The sequence below is a fragment of the Neomonachus schauinslandi genome, chromosome 4 (assembly GCF_002201575.2).
Source record: "Neomonachus schauinslandi chromosome 4, ASM220157v2, whole genome shotgun sequence".
NCBI lineage: Eukaryota > Metazoa > Chordata > Mammalia > Carnivora > Phocidae > Neomonachus > Neomonachus schauinslandi.
In genome coordinates this window covers 42402052-42426193 of record NC_058406.1, presented here as the reverse complement: position 1 = coordinate 42426193, position 24142 = coordinate 42402052, and the positions used below count along the sequence as shown (strand labels likewise).

Below are 24142 nucleotides of genomic sequence, written 5' to 3'. Positions count from 1 at the left end.
TTAAGGACAGCAAAAACGTTTATTTGAAAAAATTACTATGTATTGAAAATATACATTAGAAATTATTACATACTTCCATAGCATTCCCCTCCCCCACCACAAAAGTAGAAATATCCGCTTGCTATGCTAATGCCATAGGTAAAGTCAAACAAAAAGGAAAACACCATCAGCCCCCTTTGCTCATACATGAGAGTCAGGGGGAAAGAGGTCAACTCCTATCTACCAATCAGTAGGAATTTAACAAGTCCCAGTCTTCCACAGCAAGACACACATATTTCTGCTTTGAAGACTGCGAAGAGTTGCTCTGTTCCTTCTCTGGCTCTTCAAAAGCTCTCTTCTTGCTCTTCTTTGACTCCTGGCTTGAGACAGCTTCGCGCTTTAACAACGGCCCGTGGCAGTCTGGAGCTTTCTCTTTATAGAACTGGAGCTTCTCAGAAGAGTTCCCGTGGGTGTCTGCCAGGGCACACTTCACGGGGGCTTCGGCTCGAGCCCGCTTGCCATCTGCAAGGGTGACAGAAAGGAGGGGCAATGAGTCAACCACGCTGGGGTGTTAATGCCTGCCCGAGTCCTAAGATGATCCCAGGGGAGACGGCAAAGGCCCGAACAGGGAGAGGCTGGGATTCATTTTCTCCTCTTCTGGACGCCCTCCCGAGTAACGGGGGCATATGCACTGGCGTAGGCTGAACGCATGTACGCACGTGGGAGTGTGACAGATTTGGATTCAAATCCCACATCTGCCATTTCCTGGAGAAGTGGCCTTGGGCAAGAAACTCTCTGAGATTCAGTTTTCTCATCTTTATAAGGATATAAAACCGATTTCGGAAGTGTGATGTGAAGATAAATGAGGTAACATATAAAGTGCTCAGCACAATGTTTGGCACATAATAAAAGCTCAGAAAATGTTACCTATGTTCTTCAAAATCTGGACTTTGTCTTTGAAACAAGAGCTACATTTGGGGCACAACCCTAGCAAATGATACCACTTTATTCTATAGTTTTTGGTATGCCCTGTATTCTTATTTTGCTACCTTTATTTTTCCTTCATTTTGATTTTATTGCATACCTCCTTTAAAAAATTATATAAAATATACATAAATTTACCACTTTAATCATTTTTAAGCGTATAGCTCTGTGGCACTGAGTACATTCACACTGTTGTGCAAACATCACCACCACCTTTCTCCAGAACTTTCACTTCATGCAAAATGGAAACATTGTACCTGTTAAATGGTAACTCCCTTTCCCCTCCCCCCAGTCCCTGACACCCACCACTCTATTTTCTGTCTCTATAAACTTGACTATTTTAGGAACCTCTTACAAGAAGAATCACAAAACATGTTTCTTTTTGACTGGCTTATTTCACTTAGCGTAATTTCTTCAAATTTCATCCATGTTATAACACTATGTCAAAACTTCCTTCGCTCTCTTTTTTAAGATTTTATTTATTTGACAGAGAGAGAGAGAGAGCACGCACAAGCAGGGGGAGCTGCAGGCAGAGGGTGAGGGAGAAGCAGGCTCCCTGCTGAGCAAGGAGCCCGATGCGGGACTCGATCCCAGGACCCTGGGATCATGACCTGAGCTGAAGGCAGAGGCTCAACCAACTGAGCTACCCAGGCACCCCAAAATTTCCTTCCTTCTTAAGGCTAAATACTCCATTGTATGGAAATACTACATGTTGTTCATCCATCCATATTTTTTCTTTCTATTTTTTTAAAGATTTTATTTTTATCTAATTTCTGCACCCAACCTGGGACTCAAACTCACAACCCCGAGATCAAGAATTGCATGCTCTGCTGACTGAGCCAGCCAGGCGCCACTATCCGTTCATCTTTTGATGGACACCTGAGACAGAAATCTTTTGGATAGACTTAACTCTTTTTTTAATGTTCTGTACTCTACTTTTGTGCCACTACAAATCTTTTTTGGGACAAGATGGGAGATACATACATTTAACTATTTTCCTGGTGCTCAAAGCCAAGTGTGAACTTACACTGTCACATGTTGAGAGAATACAAGTCTTGATGATCTATTTAAGTCAATACTATCATAATTACTTTTCCCACTGGGTGAAAATGAGCTGACTGCTTTAAGGGTGCAAATAACCTAATAGCAAAAATTCCAAAGAAAAGGGAATTTCTTACAGAAGTGCTGAGCTGCTGTTCGAGGCTCCCCGGTTTCTCGTGGCTTCACAGCTTCTGAAGTCACACGTTCCCACTGCAGAACAATCTAAAATGTATTTGGAAAGATCTGAATCTGAACAAAATCTCAAGCTTTTAAGCCCAAGCTTTCCTTATTCCCTTAGCTCTCTTTCCATAAACACAAATCCTTACGGTAATCTTACTTCAGATGACAGGTGGTGGTAAGAGTAACCAAGTCAAGCCTGGATTTTCTGTTTTAATGCAGGAATTGATCAGAATACAAACACATTGGATATATGTATTTACATGACTCGGGAAAAATCTATAAAGCTGATTCCCTGTCTATTTTCATCTCTATTGCAAGCTAGAAAAAAGTATATATCCTTAAATAATAAAATGTAAAACCTTAGTCATAATACTTTTCACACATTCTTAGACTCACTTTTAGGCCTTAAATACACCAAATATAATTCAACTCTTGTATGTGTGTAAAATGCCCACGTTTCCATGTTCTCAAGACATTTCATGATCAGTTTCCATTTTTTAAAACTGTTACAAATGTATTTTTATTGTAAGCTACTACAAATTCTTTTGGAAATTTGGCTGAGTATAAACGATCCGTAAAAAAGAAAGTGATTATTTCACATATACCACAAGTAATAAGAGCTTTTAACTTAATATTTCTCATTATAGTATACAATAAAATGATCGAAAGAAAGTCAAGGAAAACACTTCAGGACACAGAGACGGGACAACATAGAATGTAAAAATACACCAGACTTAGCGCCACCACCTACTAGCCAGGGTATCCTTGGCAAGTGATTTAATTTTTTAGGCTCAATATTTTCATCTGTAAAACAGTAGTAATAATAGTACCCAGCCTCCCCAGCCTGCTGTGAGAATTAAATGAGGGGGTTAGCAGTGTCTGGCACACAGAAAGCAGCCAGTAAATACCAGGTGTCACCCCTCCTATGTTACCTCCCTGACTATGGGAACGGGTCAGATCTAAGAGAATGCCAGCATAAACCAAACCTGGGGACTCAGTGGGCAATACGGAAAACAGTCCTTCCACTAACAGAAATAAGAATGTCAATAGGAAGAGCTGCTTGGGGAGAGGGAAGAAGAAAATAAGCTTGGTTCTGGCCACACTGAATCTTGGCACCCGGTACAGATTTATGGACAGTACTTAGGAATGGGTCTGATGTGTCAGAGAAGGTAAAATCTTCCCTGCAGGGACAGTTAAGGCTCTAAGAACAGTGAAGATCACCAGGAGAGAGAAGACAGAAGAGGAGAGGAGGAAGTGGGGAATCAGCAGGAGCTGGAGGGAGAAGTGAGAGGGGAATAAGGAGAAAGTCCAGGAGGGGAAAGCGTAGGGCAGGCGTGTTCATACCAGCAATGCAGAAAAGCCCAGGAAGATGGAGAATGAGATCATACACCACCTTCAAGAAAACACCCGCTGTAGAGCCATGGAGGCCAGACCTAGATTACGAGGGATTAAGAACTGAGTGGGCAGTGAGGAGGTGGGCAAGATCCTAGAAACCACTTCATAGCTGCATGGGGGGACAAAGAACTGTTAGAAAAAGAGTAAGTCATGTTTATACACAGAAAGCAAACAGCCAACAAAGTGTGCAACTGAAGACTGAAGGGTGGGGCAGTGGAGAGAAATTAATATGAGCTAAATATCCCAGAGAGAGCCGGAGATCTCAGAGACTGTAACCGAAAAACAAACACTCAAGTGCTCATCCCCGGAATAAAGTGGCACACCTGACTCTTAGGATAGGGGGAAGTAGGAGATGGCTGAATAAATGGAAACATTCTGAGACAGAGATAGGGAAGTAAGGGGACTCCCGGTAGTTGGCCTCATTTTCCTGTGTCACCTGCAGAGTGCGGGCAGGAGGAGACTGGAGTCAGCCCGAAACATTTCAATAGGGGATCAGCAAGAGATGGGGAAAATGCTGCAGCCACACTCTAGGGGCCTGCGCAGGGTGTATGGTATGAAGCTGCACATATGAAGGAGCCCCATCAACTTACAGGCACACCTCGGAGCTTGGCTTTATTATGCTTAGCAGATACTGTGGTTTTTTTACGAATGGAAGGTCTGTGGCGACCCTGTGTAAAGCAAGTCTATGGGCAACATTTTTTCAATAGCAGTTGCTCACTGCATGCCTCTGTGTCACATTTTGGTAATGCTCATAACATTTTAAATTTTTTCATTATTATTGTATGTGTTACGGTCATTAGTGATAACTCACTGAAAGCTCAGGTGATGGCTAACATTTTTAGCAATAAAATATTTTTAATTAACGTGAGTACATTATTTTTTTAGACATAATGTTATTATACACCTAACGGACTACAGTATACACAGAAATTTTATATGCACTGGGAAACCAAAAAATTAGTTTGACTTGCTTTTATTACAGTATTTGTATTTTTTAAAAGATTTATTTATTTATCTGAGAGAGAAAGAGAGAGCGAGGGCATGGTGGGGAGGGGCAGAGGGAGAGAAAGAATCTCAAACATTGACTCCCCACTGAGCACAGAGCCCAATGTGGGGCTCAATCCCACGACCCTGAGATCGTGACCTGAGCCAAAATCAAGGGTCGGTCACTTAATGGACTGAGCCACCAAGGCGCCCCGCAATATTTGTTTTATTACAATATTCACTTCATTGAGGTGGTCTGGAACCAGACCCACAATATCTCCATGGTACACCTGTACTTTCAGGCCAGGTTGCTAGGTATTTTACTTCATCCTTACTAAGCTCTGTAAGAGAGGTCCTGGTTTCTGCATTTTATAGATGAAGAAACAGCAACTCAAAGTTGCCTTAAGTCATATAGCTATTGCGTTGTCCAGCCAGGATCCCAAACCCATGACTCCTTAACTCCATAGCCTATGCTCATTCCACCATGTCACCTGCTACCAAACTTCATCAAGCCTTTGTATGACCATCCCACACCTGCCCCAAGTCTACTGCATATATGTAGGATTCATCCAACGCTATAAACTGTTATAACGATTTCAGCATGCATTTTGTGGACAAACATCAAAGTGCTCCTGAAATACTGACTCACCCCTTCTTGATTACTTATAGGGAGGTGATGCTACAATTACACACTTGGATAGGTCCACCAGCATACAGTACAGTGGAACCAAGGAGGAACCCAGAATGAAACAGTTTGGTGGGTCTTCTAGAAACATTAAAGTGTCTGAAGAAGAAAGGCACCAGCCACAGACAAGCTGCCATCTACTGGTGCCCTACTACTTGGTTACCTTCTGACTTCCTACTTAGGTCTATACTAAGTTGAGGAAGACCACCAAGAAGACAAGGGATAATCAAAGGAAAATCAGCCAAGAAGCTGAAAATGGGAGGGTTCACTCAGTGAGAGGACAAAAAAGACATTTCTTCACTAAAGCTCTAAGAGGTAAGAAATTTGCCCAAACTAAGGGGAAGAGTCAGATTTGGACCCTTATCAGTGTGACTTATTCTCTTTCCAGCATCCACACGCTGCTAAGAGAATGTGTCCTTCTGCAGTTGGACATACTGCTTTTTTGCATAGCAAGCCAGAATTTGCTTATTTTCTGAGTTGTTTGTAAGATGGCACTTTCTCCTAGGGCGAATAAGGATGAGGCACAAACTAGTGATCAGAGTATAAGATCTAAGGACTGGCATCTGACACCTCGCTTTAAGTAGCTGAGTTAGGTATGGGCCATCGGTGTCTCCAATTTGACGTGAAGATGGTAATTCAGCCAGACTACCCGGACGATTAAGGTTTGTTCAAAGTGTTGACTACGGCAGTTGGTGATTTAAAGTGAAAAGCCAAATGCACTGTGAGAGAGAAAGATCTGCAGTACCTGGTCAGCCCAGCCCTCTGTCTTACAGTTACTGTGATCAAATTCCTTCAAAGGCACTTTGGAGTGGACAAGGCCTATGTGGGTCTGGAGCTTGTGTTTGACGGCTTTGATGTCCTATGAGGGAAAGAACAAGAATGCACACACATCTAGTCAATTCTTGCTTGCTTTCAGTAGGAAATAAACACCATCACAAATACCAGTCCTTTCTAAACACCAATTAGCAGGAGCAAAAAATATCTAATTGTGAGTCTGGAGAAATAAGAGAAGGGAACAAATGTCTTACCTTTAGCCCTGTCCCAGAAATATCTAAGCAGTTTAGTTTTCTAAAAGAGAAGAGGTATCCAATTCCCGCATCTGTGATCTCAGGGTTACCTAGATGTCAAAAACATAGGCTGTATAACAGTATACAGTAGAGCTACTGCTAAACTCCAACAATAAGCTCAGAAAAAAGGCCAAACAATGATAAAACATAAAGTATTGAGTGAGCAAACTTTTCAGAGAAAACTAATATAAGAATCTTATCTTCATCCTGTCTGTAATATGGAACAGCGACACTAGATGACCCTTAAGATCTTTATATAAAGCTCTAACTTTCTAGGAGGTGGGGATTAGCAGAAAAATAAACCAGGAAGTTATCCCAAAGAGTTTAATTTGGAGCCTTATGAAAACAGCATACATAAACATGTATTAAAATAGTTTACTGGACTTCGCCCATGGCTATTCCACCTCCAAAGTAAAAATATTTTTAAAAGATTTTCAAAGGTATTTAGACAGAGACTATTACTACTCTTACTAACTTGTACTGTTTTCAGAAATCTTTCATACATATTACCTTCTCAAATCAGAGAGTACTACATTTAGCATTGAGTCCTCAAAGCCATGAGTAAAATGCACCTGGCACATTCTAGATGCTCAAAAAATACTTGCTGAATAAAAACACTTTCCTGGGAGGGAGGTTGGACATTGACTACTGTCTTCATTTTACGGAAGTCGAGGCTCAAGGAGGTTAAATAACTTGCTCAAGGCTACACAGCTGTTAAAAAAAAGTAGCAGACCAAGGAATGTCCTCTGACCTTAAACCCCTGTTCCTTTCATTCTTTTGACACCATACCATCCTGCCATATATTGAATGGGTGCTCAGTTTAATTGTAAATGATCTCTATCAACTTTCTAGCACTGAAGTCAACATCTGATTAATCCTAAGTTATCACACTGTGAATTCATCCAGATTTTCATCAAGCAAGTATTGATTAAAAGACTTAGCTGACACTCTGTATCAGCAACTCAAAGAAAGTAAAGGTGAGCCAAATGTCCCTTATGTATGCCCTGAATATGATGAAAGGCTGCCCTGTCTGCACACCGTGAGTGGCCCAGATGAATGTGGCAAGGCTTTTCCTACCCTAAAGAGGTGGTAGCATACAAGGAAAGGTATGTGATCAGGAGTCAAGCGCCTCTGGCTTTACTCCTCCTCTGCCACTAACTGGCTGTGGCACCTAGGAAAGTCACCGCCCTTAATCTTATCACCTCTAAAATGACGGGGAAGGGGAAGAACTAGGGATTTCTAAAGCCATTCTTCCAACGTTAAGAACTATAATTTAGAATGAAACTTACAAGATAAATCTAATAATGTTAGATTTTCAAGGCCTCTTTTCATCACTCGAACTGGTGCTGTCATTTTCCGCACGCCGGCATCAGACAGACAATTATCTTTCAGGTGGAGCTGAGTTACACTAGGGAAACAAAGTCCATAAGTAAATCACGTAGAATTTGAGAAAGCCTACGTACAAGAACAGGCTTTCATAAATTTCATCTAAAAATACAAAATATCTTCTACATCCTGTTATTTCACACCCAATGCATTTAACAAAGTTATAAACCTTTTGGCGCTATTTACTGACTGAGGGTTAACTTAGGGATCAAAGTGTCATGTGGTACTAATCTCAGATGGCAGAGGGCACTAAGGGTATACGGTCAAATGAGGTAAACAGGGACTTCATTAAGGGGATAAATATACCTTGCTTAACACAAAAGCTGCATTCATGACAAATCCTATGTGAAAACCAAAAACACTCTAAATATGTCAGGAAAGTCTACTAAAGAACTCCTATGAGAATTCTTTTTGCAAAGCAAACAATCCTCTAAATTTAACTAGCTTTATAAATCTAGATTTTCAGATAGGTTTTTAGGTATACCCATAATCCAATCCATCCAGCTAACCTGAAATTAGTGTATTAATCTGCTCCACGATCCCACACACAAAACATCTGAAACTTTACTAAACCTCACACAAAAATACCTTTGTATGGGGTAGAGTGTAGGTGTCACCGTCTGAGGCAGGCCCCAGGAAGCTGGTCAGACTCAAGTTTGTCATGCTGTTATGCTTCTGGCTGTTTATGAAACCACAAAGGAATCTGTCTGGCCTCCTGTCTGCTGGCCAGACTGAGCAACTGGAGATCAGCTGGACTATTTGTGAATGGTATAAACTGGGCAATTTCTTTAAATTATGGTTCTTGAAAAGAATTAGGTGGTCTTTAATAGTTTATTTTTAAATAATTTATAGTTCATTGACAGTTAAAATAGAAAAGAACGATTATAGACAACTATATAAGTATTTCTTGTTAGAATAAACTAGGACTGGACAAACTAAGGGCAAAATCATTTTTACCCCAGGTAGTTTCATGTATTACATGTTGAAATAAAGGTTATTTAGAAAATGAACTAACTGACTGACTTTCCTAAGAACTGTTCAATCTATGTTGCTTGTGCCCAGTAAAGGAGACTGAAAATGTTTTAGGAAATAAAAAAAATTAGCAAATAAACACAGGATTGGAAAGTAATCAACACTCTTCAAGATGATCCCACCAGATCATCCTTTAAAAACAAAACACAACAATTCATCTACAAGTGGTGGCAGGTCAATACCTAGAAAGGGCCTCATTGGTGAGATGTTCTAGAAGTTCATGCTCATCTCCAAGCTTGCAACAGGAAAGATCCAGGCAGGTCAGCTCCCGGAAAGACTTAATTTCCTCAAGTTTTTCTGAAATCACCAGATATCTGTGGGGCATGGAGAGTAATCAATAGCTTTTCTTTTCCTTCTTTTAAAACATTATCATTTGTGGCTTTGTGATATAGTCAACATTCCATCAGGACAAGGAACTATGTAATAAGCAGACTTCACCAATTTCTATGTGGCCATAGGTTGAATTTTTTAATTAGTGAATGCCTTGAGTCTTTCTACATGATGGTGGAGTAAAAACTTTTAAATAAAAATATACACGCAAAAGCAAGACACGAGAAAACACCTGCTTTGTCAGAAGACAAACCTTGGTGATGGGACATTATGGGAGAATTTCCAAACTTTAGGATTCTCAAAATTTAACCATTCTTTTGAAGTTTTTTTTTTTTTTTTTTTAAAGATTTTATTTGTGAGTGAGAGAGAGAGAGCAGGGGGAGGGGAGAAAGAGAGAGAGGGAGAAGCAGACTTCCCGCTGAGCGGGGAGCCTGATGCAGGGCTCGATCCTAGGACTCCAGGATCAGGACCTGAGCCAAAGGCAGATGCTTAACCGACTGAGCCACCCAGGCGCCCCTTGAAGTTCCCTTTTATCTTACGCTCTACTGGTTTGAAAACTGGAACAGAGCCTGGAACTCTAGGCTCTAATCTCTGCACGTCCCCAAGAATATACCAAGACCTATTTGGCAGATCACGTTTTATCATTTCTATTCAAACACATGTTTCAGTAGCTGCCCACTCCACTGTGCCTGTTAACTTTACTCTGAAAGTACGTGCAGTATGACAGACTATAAGGACTCCGTCTCGTCTAGATGGTTAAGACAAACCTGTGAGCACAAACAATTTAATTACACTGGAGCACCTTGCCAAACTGTTATCAGGAAGCATCAGGGAGGCCTCTGGAGAGGAAAAGGAGATCAAAAGGGCATTCCACAGCCCAGGCTAGGGCCTCCACCCTGCTTTCTAGTTGTTCATCTATTTCAGATGATGTCAGTGAGAAAAAAATGAAAAGTGATTAGGTGTGACAGGAAATAGAGAGAGGATCCTAAGAGAACAGGAAAACTGACTTGTGGCAAGAGCATGCCTTTCTCATCCACTTTCCTCACAGGTGTCTAGAAGTTTCTACAGCAAAATAGTATGCTAGGATCTGTGGAGTTACACTTAGAAGTGCTCAGTTCTCTCTTTGTCAGTAGGGTCATAATTACCAAAAACAAGATGGAATAATATGAGGGCAAGACAGAAGTTAGATCTCTTTTCTTCCTATCGCCAAAGTAAGATGTACTGAAGCTGACTGCTGGCCTGACTGCTAGGTACAGATGGCCTGGGGCATTGATACCCTCTCTAAGCTGCCTGGTGACAGAGCTCAGCTGGGTACACAATTGAGCCTTATTTCCTCAGACACATTTTAATTGCACTGTAAATAAAGCTGCTGTTTTCCATCTTCCAATCACAGAATTCAAGTGGGTTAATGGGGATTTGGGGGATTACTGGCAATCAGAGAAAGGAAAACACACATCCTTTGATCAATTAACCAAAAGATTTTCAGTAATTCTGAAACAAGGGTTATCTGCAAAGCACATAACAATGTATAATGTGATTAACAAACATTACAAAAATCAAGGCTGAGAAACCAACATGCAAAGCCATAGACACTACTAGATGCTTATCTAGGACATGATCAAAGCTCTAGGGTCTTGATCAACACTGGTCTTCCAATTTGTCCCTTAACGAGTTCAGAATAGTGTAATGGAGAAGCAACAGAAAGAACACAAATTTTAGTGTCAGATACAACTAAGTTTGGATTGTAGCAACCCTAATCACTTGTGTGACTGTGAAGTTACTTAACCTCTCTGATCCTCAATTTTTCCAGCTGAAAATGGGGCAAATGATTATTTCTTTTAAGGATTACTAAGAAAACTATAAACAATATTCCAAAAGTACAGGCATCTGATAGAACCTCATTTCATGGTAGTTATTATAATCACTTCATTACACAGGGTGGTATTTAAGGAAAACATACTTGCCTCCCAGTACCATTAGCTGAATTAAAAATCACTGGGCTTTCAACAACGGAAGGAAATCGTTTTTATAGCGCTGGAACCCAGTTGCAAAAACACTGGCTTCTCCTTCCGACAAGCAGCTTTGTGACCTACCCTAACACAGTAAGTGTCCCAACCTCCCCAATTATCTTATTTTCAATAATTTTCTCAATCTCTTTCCCTTTGATCTGAACCCTTTCGTGCTGGTGAAACCTTTGCTGTTATAGCATCAGCCCTGGATTATAAATGCAAACCCAAATCTCCTGTCCTCTTCCTATTTCCTCTGGGGATTCAAGAGGAGAAGGGAAGTTTGGGATCACAGTTGAAAATTTTCTTTCTTTTTTTTTTTTTTTTTAAGATTTTATTTTTAAGTAATCTTTACGCCCAATGTGGGGCTCAAACTCATGACCCCGAGATCAAGAGTCCCATGCTCTTCCGACTGAGCCAGCCAGGCGCCCCCACAATTGAAAATCTTAACCTTGTATCTGAACAAGACAGCAAAGTTTAGAAATGTTGCAATAAAATATGAGCCAAAAGATCACATTAAAAATGTTTCTATTTTTTTATAAAATATACATTTCTTATAGAAAAAATTTAGAAAATGTGAAAAATTATGAAGAAAATTAAAACAAATTATGCAATCCCGTTATCTAGATTACATTTTGAAATATTTCTCTTCTTTCTATATATGTAATACATATAAAAATTCCTTATTTTTTAAAAAAATTGGATCATATAGTGTATGTATTTTATTCCTTTTAAATGTGTTATATATGAACATTTCACACCATTTTAAATGATCTTTCAATATTATCTTAATAGCTATATAATATTTCACCATATGAATGTACCATAGTTGGCTTAACTCATCTCCTATTGTTGGATATTCAGCTTTCAGGTTTTCGCTATTACAGTGTTATAATGAGCTCCCTTATATGAAAGTATTTGTTCCATGTCTGAGTATTACATTAAAAATTAGAATAGGGACACCTGGGTGGCTCAGTTGGTTAAACCAGCCTTCGGCTTGGGTCTTGATCCCAGGGTCCTGGGATCGAGTCCCACATCGGGCTCCTTGCTCAGCGGAAAGCCTGCTTCTCCCTCTGCCTGCTCTGCCTGCTTGTGATCTCTCTCTGACAAATAAATAAATTAAAAAAAAATTAGGATAGATTCCCAATAGATGGAATTAATGGGTCAAATGGTATGGATATTTTTAAGGCTCTTGATACATGTAGCTAAGCTGCTTTCTAGAATTGCTACTAATTTATGTGCTTGTCAAACGTGAATCAAAGTGTGCTATTCAGTTCCAATCTGACCACTGGAGTGGTATATAGACATCACAAATGAATAAAAAGCATTTTCACTATCATGAGAAATACTTAAGCTAGAACGGTAGATGGGGGGGGTAAAACAGAATACAAGTTGTACATGGAGTATATTCCCAAATGTATAAAGATGTGTGTGTGTGTGCATATATATATACAAAAAAGATCTCATTTATTTGACAGAGAGAGAGGGAACACAAGTAGGAAGTGTGGGAGAGAGAGAAGCAGGCTTCCTGCTGAGCAGGGAGCCTCATGTGGGGCTTGATCCGAGGACCCTGGGATCATGACCTGAGCCGAAGGCAGACGCTTAACGACTGAACCACCCAGGCGCCCCTAAAGATATATATTTGAAAATGATTATCATGAATAGTGGGATTATGAATTTCTTAAAATTACAGCTTTATATATTTCCCAAATATATACTGCCTTTATAATTTTAAAACAAGGCATCTATCTTAATCCTACTTTTCATTGTTCTATTTTTTCTACAGTGAACATAAATAACTTGAAACAAAACATGAAGGAGTAAAATGCATTTTAAATATATGTGCTACAATGAAATATTGCTTGGCTTTTCATTTAGGCAAGGTAATTCTTTTTTCTACTGGAAGCAGCCCCAAGCTCAGCCATGACTAACCACAGCACAGAGACAGAGCTTTTAAGAGGTACCCGCTCAGTTTCTAAGTCCACGGCTATGCTCCTATCTGCATGTGTTTATGCCTTGTCTTTTTATTTTTTAAAAGATTTTATTTATTTATTTGACAGAGAGAGACACAGCGAGAACAGGAACACAAGCAGGGGGAGTGGGAGAGGGAGAAGCAGGCTTCTTGCCGAGCAGGGAGCCCGATGTGGGACTCGATCCCAGGACCCTGGGATCATGACCTGAGCCGAAGGCAGACGCTTAACGACTGAGACACTCAGGCGCCCTATGCCTTGTCTTTTTAAAGTACAATGTTTGGACTGGGGTGAAACTGTTGATTCTATGAGCCAGTTAAATAAAGATTGCTTCTTTTTGTTTTAAAGGCTTTTTTTTTTATTGTATTTGAGAGAGAGGAAGAGAGAGAGAGCATGAGTGGGGGGAGGGACAGAAGGAGAGGGAGAAGCAGACTCCCCACTAAGCGCGGAGCCCAACGGCCAATACTAGGATCATGACCTGAGCCGAAGGCAGACGTTTAACCGACTAAGCCACCCAGGTGCCCCTCTTGTTTTTTAAAGCATATGAGTTTAGCTTATGCTTTCTGATATGACTTTCTCCTCTTACATGCTATTTTTTTTAGCCTTGTTTTAATGGTCATATCGATGGTACATCTTAATAGTAAGCTACCTTGCACATTTTCTGATCACAAAAAAAGTTCACCTAATGGCATACTACACAGTTATTCTTAAAATCTACAGGTATTAACGGCCAATGATTTTTAAAATACATAAAGCCAGGTGCGTAAGAGTGTAAGCAGCGTGCCGCCACTTGCGTAACAAAGGGGAGAGCCGCAGGTGCATGCATGTGTACGAGGTAACTCTGGAACGGTATAAAAGAAATTGTCAACAGTAGCTGCCTCTGGAGAAATTTTGTGTTTGAATTATTTTCCATGGCAGTTTCTATTTTTAAATTTTCCACGGTTTTTTAAAGGTTTTTTTTTTTTTTAAGTAGGCTCCATGCCCAGAGTAGAGCCCAACATGGGGCTTGATCTCACAACCCTGAGATTAAGACCTGAGCTGAGATCAAGAGCTGGATGCTTAACCTATTGAGCCACCCAGGCACCTCTATAGTTTGTTTTGTTTTTTTTTTTTAATTAGTAGATGCTTTAAAAGTCATTTTACATGATGGTGGAATAAAAACTTGATTTATTTTATTTTTTAAGTGGATCCCAAAGTGGGTCTTGAACTCATGACCCCAAGATCAAGACCTGAGCTGAGGACAAGAGTCCAGGATGCTCAACCAACTAAACCACCCAGGTGCCCCTAAAAACTTTAAATAAATCAGTAAAAGTAATATGAGCAAAGGCAAGTCACAAGAGAAAACATCTGCTCTGTTAGAAAACAGACCTTGGTGTTGGGACCTGTCAAAATGAATCATGGGGAAGCCTCACTAAAACGGAAGTTGTGAGGTTTCAGCAGGGGGGGGCTCTCACACCCTAGACCCAACAGGAAGAGCCCAACTTGACCTTACATGGACTTGACTTTTCACGTGGATACTACTCTACCATTCCCAGCCAAAGGAAGAAACCCTTTCCTCATCCCCCCCCTGGCAATAGCTTCATCAATGAAAAGCCACCACACTTTGAACTCCTAGTTTACTCCAACGGTCTTGAAGTTCGTAACAACCTTCCCAACTTCCCTCTTTTCTCCTTAAAAAAGTATGCCTCTCCTTTGTTCCCCCTGACTTGCCTGTGGTTTTGCCATAGCTTGATTGTCCCAAATTGCAATTCTCTTTTATTCCTGAATAAACCCATCTTCTGCTGGTAAAATAACTGGCAGTTTATTTTTAAAGTGAACAGACCTTACTTGAAAATTTCCAAACTTTAGGATACTTCAAATTTTAATCACTCTTTTAAAGTTGCTTTTTATCTAATGCTCAATATCTAGAGGTCTGAAAATTGGAACAGGGCCCAGAACTCTGGTTACTAATCTTCACATCCCCAAGAGCATACCAAGAGATATTTGGCAGATCATATCTTGTCATTTCTATTTTCTCATACTAGAAAAGTTGGTAGAAGAGTACTTTTTTTACTGAATGGAGGAGTGGTGGCAATCAAAGCAGTGGCAAAATGGTTTCAAAATAAAGCTGTGTTTTCTGGTGGGGGGAGTAGGTAGGGAGAAAGACACTGATTTTTCTCAAAATGGCCTGCCACTTTATATTTGGGAGCTTTAAATTGAAGTGCTATTTGATGGGGGAAGCCCCCAAGCCCACTAAGCCCCAGAACTAGACAGAATTAATACACCCCCCCAAAAATACTCAATATCCTAATCAGAATACCCACCTGTTTCGCAAACACAGGGAGCAAAGTACCAGACTTCCATAGGCCTCTGTGAATTTCTGTAAAGCCCTCAGCCCCGCACCTGGCTCTGTGAATTTCTGTCTGGCTTCTGCAGCAGAGAACAGCTTTTCAGCAATCTGCTCAGGAAAGCCAATAAGGGAATCAATGTGATCAACATTGTCGGAGATAAAGCCCAGGACGAGGCTGAAGAGAGATTTGGCAGAGTACCGAAGATTCCCCTCCCGGGTATATGTGAAGATGAAATGATCAGTCTTCTCTTTCTGTGCAGTATCATCTTCCCTGTTCATGCAAAGCTCCACAGAGAAGCCTTTGGGAAATAGTCTGAAAGGCCTTGGCTTCTGCAGGCTACTCCTGACACCATCCAAGGCCAGATTGACCATGTGCAGCTGACCATTTTCTCGTACATAGATGGGTCCTGGGTCCAGGTGGTTTTTTGAGTTGAGGTAGTAAGACATTGCCTTGGTTGCAACTGTAAAAGCAAGGCACAAAGGAAGCAAACCCAATTAACATACCATTTGTAACATGTAACTTCATCTTGCTGTGCCCAGAGCTTTATGAGCCTACCAGGAAGGTCCTTTGGTTGGTTTGGGGAAACAAAGCTTCCCAGCTGCCTGTGAACTCTGACACAGCAGGTTGCCTCTACTGCCTCTATCTGGAATGCTGTCTCCTACTTTCCCCTTTTCTTCGTATCGGGTGCACTCCTACTCATCTTTCAAAAGCCAGCTCAAATCTCATTTCTAAAGTTCACCCTGGGGAAGTTAACAGAAGCGCACAGAGTCATCTACAAGGAAAGTCACGGCAGCACAGTTGATAATTGCAAAACAACTGGAAATAACCTAAATGTCCAACAACAGGGGTGCTATTAAGTCATTTATGATACATCTATACCATGGAATGTTATGCAGCCATTAAAATCATAAAATTTTTATTGATTTGCAAGTTACAAACAGTACATACAGAATTTACTATTTGTTTTTAAAAACATAACTACGCACAGAACGAAGACCAGAAACTAGTAACTTCCTTGCTACCTTTGCACCTTCGACATCTTTGTTGACTCAGTGTTTTGCTACTGATTTATTTTCTGGGCCTGTGTTCCACTAGTTTGAGAAGTTGTGGAGAGGGACCATTGAGGAGAGGGACCATTTAATTCATGCAGACTCCCTAACATGGTGTTCTGGCATATAACAGACCCTGAGTGGGTATTTGTGGAACTAAAGTCTACTCATTTGCTAAGTCTTGCATAGACCATCAGCAATAGGGTTTTTTGGATCTACAAAGAAAGACCTCCATCACAAGAGCTAAAAAAAAAAAAAAAAAAAAAAGCGATTCTACCCCTTGGAAACATCTATTAGGTCACTTTTGAGGTAAGGCAGAACACCAAAAACAGTGGGCATTTATGCAATCCTACGAGTGACATTTTGTGCTCAAGCATTAATTGGATAAAATATGTTTTCCTGAGAAACTGTGAGATCTCAAATTACACAAAAAATTGCTATGTTAAATGAAAGTATTTGATTATCATTTCCACAACAATTTAAAGAGTAGTGAGAACTAAAATTCTATATATGTCAAATCGCTGCCATTATCTTTAAAAGACTCTGCCATTATCTTTAAAAGACTCACACTTTTAGAGTGAACTAACCCAGATTCTTCTCATCAATGCAGGGCTGGGATATAGCTCTGATGCCATGTATAAGTGTCAGCAAACAATCAAGTCAGTGATCAAAAATGCTGAGTCTCTGGAGATCAAACAGTGATCCTGTTTGTGGGCATCAGTACAATCCCTGTTTCTCCCGAGGATAATTATGTGTGTAAAAGCACATCAGAAAGAAGGGCCCTGCCTAGCCTGACAGCCTCAGCCTTTCCTGCTCAGCTTCTTACGCGCTACTCTTTGACCATGCCATACGACCCAAGTAAGTTGGCTGTGTTCTCTTGTCCCACTGGTCTTTGCCCATTCTGCTCCCTTTGGTTGGAACATCCTTCTCTGCTTTCCTGACCTAGTTAATCCTTATTCATCATTAAAACTCAGCTCAACCACCATCCCTCTCCTGGGAAATCTTCACTAACCCCTGCACCAGTGCATGCCTGTCTGGTTTTCCCAGAGCACCAGTTTCTCCTCTCTATATAGCACTTACCACTGTGTGCTATGTTAACTTGCTAATGTTCCCAGAGCTGTGAGCTCTTTGAAGGTAAGGCATTTATTTGACTTCAATCATCTCTTTTTCCCAGGCCCAACACAGTGCCTAGTACTGAGTAAGCCCCCAACAGATACATGCTGAACTGAATGAGAGGAAGGGTGAGACCTCAAAGGGACAGACTGAGGGACCTCAGAGGCCCCTGAGCTGCAGGGCCTGCTGATACTGTTGCTAGGAGCCAGCTCCTCTTCTAGGCAACAGCTGCAGGCTCCTCCCCCACTTGCCAGACCCTTCTGCAGGTGGTAGAAGCAAAGCAAATGATGGGAGGATACTGCTGCTGGTACTACCAGGGGAAAAAAGCCTAACACTCAGACAAAAAATTCCTGTCATGGTGCCAGCTCTTATAACCCACACTCTTGCCAGGGACTGCTGCTAAGGAGATGCCTCACGTATTCTAAGCTCTTCTTCCAGCATCTGGCACCTGCAACCTCACAGACTTTAATCTTGATGAGGAGATAAAGCAGATGCCCTCAGTCTTTATCCCTGGATTTGGGCATTCAGAGTCCTACTCTACCCATGGATCAGAAATTAGTCACCAGGCATGGCCCTAAAAAGGACCAACTTGATTGTAATAATAGAAAGGCAAACTCTATGAGGAGAACATATTATAATGGATCAGCACACCATAAGCTCCCTGACAATGAAACAGGGTCTGCCCATGCATATTACTCCTAACCCTCACCCCAACAGTGTGTTCCACAAACTTTGGAGTCAAATGGACAAATGGATAAATGACCACTTCAGGTGAAAATCAGAAAAGTCTGATTCCATCCAGCAGATGGCACAAGCAGCCTGGGACCAGAGTAAGGACGCTAACCCAGGCTGCCCCAAATCCTGGCAGCTTCTCTTTGTATGGATCACTTTCAAAAAAGGCACAGTTCTGGCTATTTTTTACTTCTAAATTCCTAATCAAATGTTAGTTGTCTTTCTAAATGATGAAAAAAAACCCCTGTATTTCCTGAAGAGTAAAATCCACATTATCTGTCCAGAAGCCCCAAGGCTCCTCTGCTCTTCAATGAAGGTACTTGAGGAACTAATAACCCTGGTTCAGGAAATCCTGGTAACCTTTGATTTCTACTACTAAATTTGTGCATCTTGCATTCTCTCAATAAGAAGCTTCCCGAGAGTTTGTGAGATACTATAAAATGACCTAAGAATTAAATTAATGTTTAAACCTTGCAAGGTTAAGAATCATAAAGGCAAGAGAATTCCACATACAGCTTCTATACTTGGCTTTGCTTATACCTGGCTGTTGTACACGGTGGTCTATTATAAATGGGCCCTCAAGCGACAGGGCCTGTTCTACACCATGGCAATAACCCCCTACAAACTCGAAAATTAAAATAATTGGTATCTGCAAGAATGTCCAGTTTAGATCTGCATTAACTATATTTTATATTAGATCAACAGAGTAACAGGGCATTCTGATGGTCTTCCAGCCTGTCTCCAGAGAGGCAGTTTTGTAAACCATACAACCCCACAGAAAAATATTACACAGTGCATGTTCTAGTATTCAGTCACCACAAATGATCCAAAGTTACCACAAAGCATTCCATTTCATCCATTTCATCAAATGAATAAAATGTAACCTTACTACATAAAGAACTCAGTTCTCTATAGCCTCTTTCAATAAGAGGCAAACTAAAATAATTGATAACTAAATATGACAACTTTTTAGATCTAGAAGCCAGTTTACCAAGCAAGAAGCAGGACCATCCCAATCAAGTGGACTGGAGGGAGGGAACCAGAGACAGAGGCCACAGGATTAAAATTGTGAACTGAATCTATGACTCTCCAATTTGAAGGGAAAAAGAAAGCACCTAACTTTAGTAGGTAAACTAAATCCCCTAAAAATAAATCATAGTAATGATGGTGACGATGATGATGATACTGGGTGTGATAGCTACCATTTATTAAGCACCCAGCAGTTGCTAAGCATTGTGCTAGGTACTCAAAATTAAGTGATCTCACGTAACCCTCAACAATCCTATGAGGTCAGGATTGCCATTTAACAGGTAAAAAGGCTCAGAGAAGTAAAGTAACTTACTTAAGGAACAGAACTACTAAGTGGCAGAGCCCGAATTCAATCTCAAGGCTGTATTACTCCAAAGCTCAAGCTCTTTCCACTGCATGATGCTGTCTCTCAAGAATAAAAATATGACGTCAGCCTTAAAGATTAAAAAAAGATGTTAAAAATTAATCTCACCCACCTGTTTGATCCCTCTGGTATTCACTGGCTTAAGCTGGGGGGGTGGGGACAGGGAGGAGATAAAAAAACCAGTGGACATCTGAGGAAAGAGCTGGTGGGAACAGAGCCAGGACAGAGCTACAATGAGGCCTCCCTTCCTCCCTCTGCCAGGGCAGAAATTACCCACATCCACACACCAGGAAAACATCTGTCAAGCCATGGCCTCCATCCCAAGGCTTCAGACACCCTTGGTTTATTTGAAAATGCAGTATTCTTGAGAAAATTTCTACACAAAAACTTGGACAGAAACTAGTTCCAAACCACCAATAACCAACTAACGATCTTACCTTGGTTGTTCTGTGTCACCACCATTATTCAATTTTCCACTCCTCTCATTTTTTTCCCTACAGAGTGCACTTTCCTACCTGCCTTCTCACCCATACCCTCTCCTCCCCCAAAGCTTCAAAGGCCCCACCATACCCAGCTCCCTACTTCCCTCCAGGAGCATGCCAATTTCTCCTACATCCTGACACTCTTACCGTTCTTCTACCTGCCAACTCAAGAATTTTTAACATAAAACCCAATCTCTACACTCCAAATCCTAACTCCCCTCCCTTCATCCAGTCCCAGCATCCCTGTCCCTACCTCTCACACCTCAGGCCCTTCCAATCCTACCAAGGCCCTTCTGAAATGAGGTTCCTGGTCCCAAACAGGCAATCCCACCTCCACCTGCCTCTCCTTCCTTCCCTGCACGGTTCCACCCCCATCGGTTCCACCCCCAGGCACTCTTCCTCTGTCCTTCACCAAGTATTCTTCCCTTCCTCCCAGCCTCTGGAATTCCCTCTCCTAGGACTCCAATCTCCCCATTCCTTTTCTTGTCTTCTGTCTATAACCTTCAAAATCCCCTTCCTTCACTCCTCACGATGCCCAACTTCACAACCCACAGCCCCAACTTTTCTTCCCTACACCCAAGACCCCACCCCTTCTATTCCAATCCTAGATCCTTTCCTTCTTACACTTCTCAAATCCCACTCCGTTTTCCCCTTCCTCAGTACTGCAATTCTCCATCCCTCCCTCAATTCCCACGCATGCCCCTCCCCAAGTCCGCCCAAACTAACCCAGCTCCCTTCTCCCACCTTGCCCCCAAATACCCTATGCGGCACCCCGACCCCACCCTTAAACCCATCTCCCACACCCCTTTATCCTCATCCTCACATCTCTCACCCAAACCACACCCCAACCCCGTCCCTCCCGGTCTACCCCTCCCCCACTCCGCCCCTCCCTCACACCCCGCCCCGCCCCCACTCGCAGCCCCGGGCTGCGTGAGCGGCCCAGCCCGCGGCCGCCACCTACCTGTGCCCCTGCCGGGGCTGCGAGCGGCAGCTTCTCGGTGGCGGCTCCCTCCTCCCGCGGCGCGGCTGATGGGGGAAGCGGCTCGGCGCCGCGGGCACAAAGCTAGGGAGGGTGGGACCGAGAGAGGTTGGGAGGAGGGAGGGGGCTGGGGGCGACCTGGCGCCGTGGGACCGCGGGGCTGGCGAGGGGCGGGGAGGGGGGGCGGGGGAAAGGCTGGGCTGGGGAGATGCGCGTGCGCGGGACCCGGCATGAGGGGCGGGGCCGGGCCGGAGGCGGGGCCGGGCCCTAAGCAGAAGACCTGAGGGCTGAGGGCTCGGATCCGGGAGACGTGGGGACTGCGCGTGCGTGCTCGCGCGAGGGCGGGTCCCCTGGGTCCTGCAAGCCCCTGGGATTGATCTGAGGTGGGGGAGGGTAGGCGGTGCGGGCTCAGGCACTTGCTTGGGGAAAGGCCCTAAGGTGGGGCTGCGCGGCTCAACCCGCCAAGTAAAGGAGAGCACGGGGGCGGGGCTTGCGGGAGAGGTGGGGCAAAGAACCGGGAGTCGAGAGGTGCGCGCGCTCCGGGGGCGGAGCTGGGGGCCGGGCCGGGCTGCGCGGGGCGGGGCCTGATGGCGGGGAGGAGCGAAGAGCCGGGAGTCGGGATAGGCGCGCGCCCCAGGGGCTGGGCCGGAGGCCGAGACGGGATGTGCGGGGCGGGGCCAGCGGGTGGGATGGAGCGAAAAACCCGGGCAGAGGGATGCGCGCCCCCGGGAACTCCTTGGAGGTCGGGGATAGGAGGCGGGGCCAGGGGCCGGGGGCGCGCTGCGCGGGGCGGAGCGGAAGGGAGATCCGGAGCCCGGATAGTCCGCGCGCTTGGAGCTAACCGGAGGCGCAGGCGAGCCGGGTGGTGGGGTGGTGGGACGGCCGGGCGGGTTGGGCCCGCGCCGGTGGAGGTGGGACCCTGCTGGACACGGCCGGCAGAGCGGGGAGCCGATGGAGAGGGTTGTGAGGAGGCGGACGGCGGGAGGGCGCTGAGGGGCGGCTCGTGAGGGACTTTGACGCAGATACGTTCTCTCCCCTCAGCCCTAGAGACACCAGTGCCGATCCACGAACTTTTTTGAACCCTGAAATAATGTTTTCACTCCCAAAAGGGAAAAACAGTTGCAAATTGAACTTAATTAGTTTACCAAACTGTAACCTTTCAACTGCTGCGTAACCCGTATATTATGAATTATAGTTAATGTAGGATGTTGGTTCATTTAATATATTTTATGTAATTTGGGGTGGGGCGTCCACAAGCCTGAGTGCTTAGGACCCTCGGAGGGCTTGAAATGAATGGCCCTGGACCGAGAAGGGTTTGGGACGGGGCGAGGAGGTGGTGTCAAGAGCTGGTTTGCCCTTCTAGTAGATACTAAGCCATAGGCCCTGGCCTTGGGAGTCAGAGGGTGGCCATTTTCTAATTTACACAAAAGTTCCCAATCAGTCATGGGGAGAGTACTAAGTCAGGGATAAAGTGAACTGCGGACTTGACCCCTCGAGGTTTTCAGAGAGAAGGGCCAGAAGGATGTGACCTGGAGATGAAAGGGTGGCTCAGTGGCCCTGGGACAGGGAAGTTCAGGGTCAGAGACCATGCAGAATGAAGAGGAGGGCACCCCAGAGCGCACCGCCTTTAGTAATCTAAGCCCTGAGGGAATATGTGTATATTTATTTAGAGTAAGGTATCCCAGGGTGGGGGGTTAGACTACAACGCAAACCTGCACCTTGGAGTTCTGGAAGCAACATTCTCTGTGGGTTTCTTTGGGGGTGGTTTGTCACTTTCTCTTTAACCGAACCAAGGAACCTTAAAGAGAACTCAACTTCTGCCATTAAATAATTACACCCAACATAGGAAATAGGAAGGTATGGATATAGGAGGTATGAAATGAATTTTGTGTTAAAGTACATGGCTTCCCTCAGACAATTGAGATGATAAGAATGTGAGGCAAGGAAAGAACTGAACATTTAGAGAGTATATTCTTTTCCTTATTCTTATACCAAACATCAATGCTAGATATTTTCCTAAAATATAACTTGTTAAAAGCAAGTTCTCTCCCTAAGTCTCCAACCCTCACATTTGCACCCCCAAATATATTACCATAGAGTTTTTCCACCTCTGTATTCACATTTGGGGCTAAATAATGATTTGTTGTGGGGGACTGTCCTGTGCATGGGGATATTTAGAAGCCTGGTGAAATGCTCACTAGATGCCAATAGCATCACACCCCTCCCTCCCAAGTTGTGACAGCCAAACTGTCTTTCAAAATTGTCAAATGTCCCTTGGGGGCAAAATCACCTCCAGTACTGTTGAAAACCACAGGATAGAACCTATTGTGTTTAACTTGGCTTCTAAAATCCTTCACTATCTGTTCTTCAATCTGTGTTTCCTAGGAATTGATCCAGTCTAAAAGAACCACCAATGCAGGAATCCTTTCTTTAGTTTCCTCCATAAATTATCACCTACTCTTCTTGGACACTTCCAGGGATGGAAAAGACTTAAAATTTTTACTTTGCCAGTAAGTTCTATCTGTGATGTCTTCCTGCTTAGAATTTGTATTTGTTGAGTCCAGTTCTCCCTCTTGGAGTTGTAAAAGAAAAATTCTAATCCTTTTTCCATTTTTGAACACTTGTGATATTAATCACATTTCTCTCTTATCTCTCTTTTGAAATATTTCAGCTAATTCTTTCAACTTTCTCCATGTGATAATTTATAGATCATCATGAACTTTTTGTTTTCCTCTGACAATATCAAACTTGACAATGTCCTACTTAATATATACTACCCAGAAATGATGTAGTATCTGGATGTAGATCACACCGTTAGCACGTAACATTATAATATTAGTTGCATGCTTGTTCATCTTACTTGACTCTGAACTTGAAGGCAAGAACTACGTCTTAGTCACCATCTTTGTCTTAGGTTGTAGTCACCTTTGCATTATTAGCAAGCACAGTGCCTGGTCCTTAGGTGGTACCTAAAAAAAATTTTTTTTAAAGATTTTTTTTATTTATTAGAGAGAGCACAAGCAGG

At 42.9% G+C, this 24142-nt stretch overlaps 2 protein-coding genes across 3 annotated transcripts in view; one reads left to right on the top strand and one right to left on the bottom strand.

The window, feature by feature from the left end:
• Nucleotides 1-21275, bottom strand: LRRC42 (leucine rich repeat containing 42). 2 transcript variants are annotated; one of them, XM_021683930.1, is made up of 8 exons: nt 21100-21275; nt 15343-15829; nt 8916-9047; nt 7605-7723; nt 6277-6365; nt 5994-6107; nt 2142-2226; nt 1-501 (listed from the first exon to the last, which is right to left on the bottom strand). In XM_021683930.1, the coding sequence occupies exons 2-8, from the start codon at nt 15813-15815 to the stop codon at nt 227-229; spliced, it is 1287 nt and encodes a 428-aa protein (XP_021539605.1). In that variant the 5' UTR covers nt 15816-15829; nt 21100-21275; the 3' UTR covers nt 1-226. The 2 variants fall into 2 exon arrangements, with proteins under 2 accessions (XP_021539605.1, XP_044769969.1); XM_044914034.1 differs by lacking the exon at nt 21100-21275 and adding an exon at nt 20094-20696.
• A 643-nt stretch (nt 21276-21918) lies between these two features.
• The window catches only part of HSPB11 (heat shock protein family B (small) member 11), a 28739-nt gene continuing 26515 nt past the window's right edge, over nt 21919-24142 (top strand). The window contains exon 1 of the mRNA XM_021683927.1: nt 21919-21970. The gene's annotated coding sequence lies outside the window, so the exon portion shown is untranslated. The remainder of the gene's footprint in view (nt 21971-24142) is intronic.

Excerpts from the sequence above, each read along its gene's own strand:
- LRRC42 (XM_044914034.1), bottom strand. The coding sequence starts at position 20,118 with ATGGTGGTGACACAGAACAACCAAG. Across the intron at positions 15,830-20,093 it reads GGTGACACAGAACAACCAAG|TTGCAACCAAGGCAATGTCT; the intron begins GTAAGATCGTTA and ends TTGCTTTTACAG. Across the intron at positions 9,048-15,342 it reads TCCCTGTGTTTGCGAAACAG|ATATCTGGTGATTTCAGAAA; the intron begins GTGGGTATTCTG and ends CATGCCCCACAG.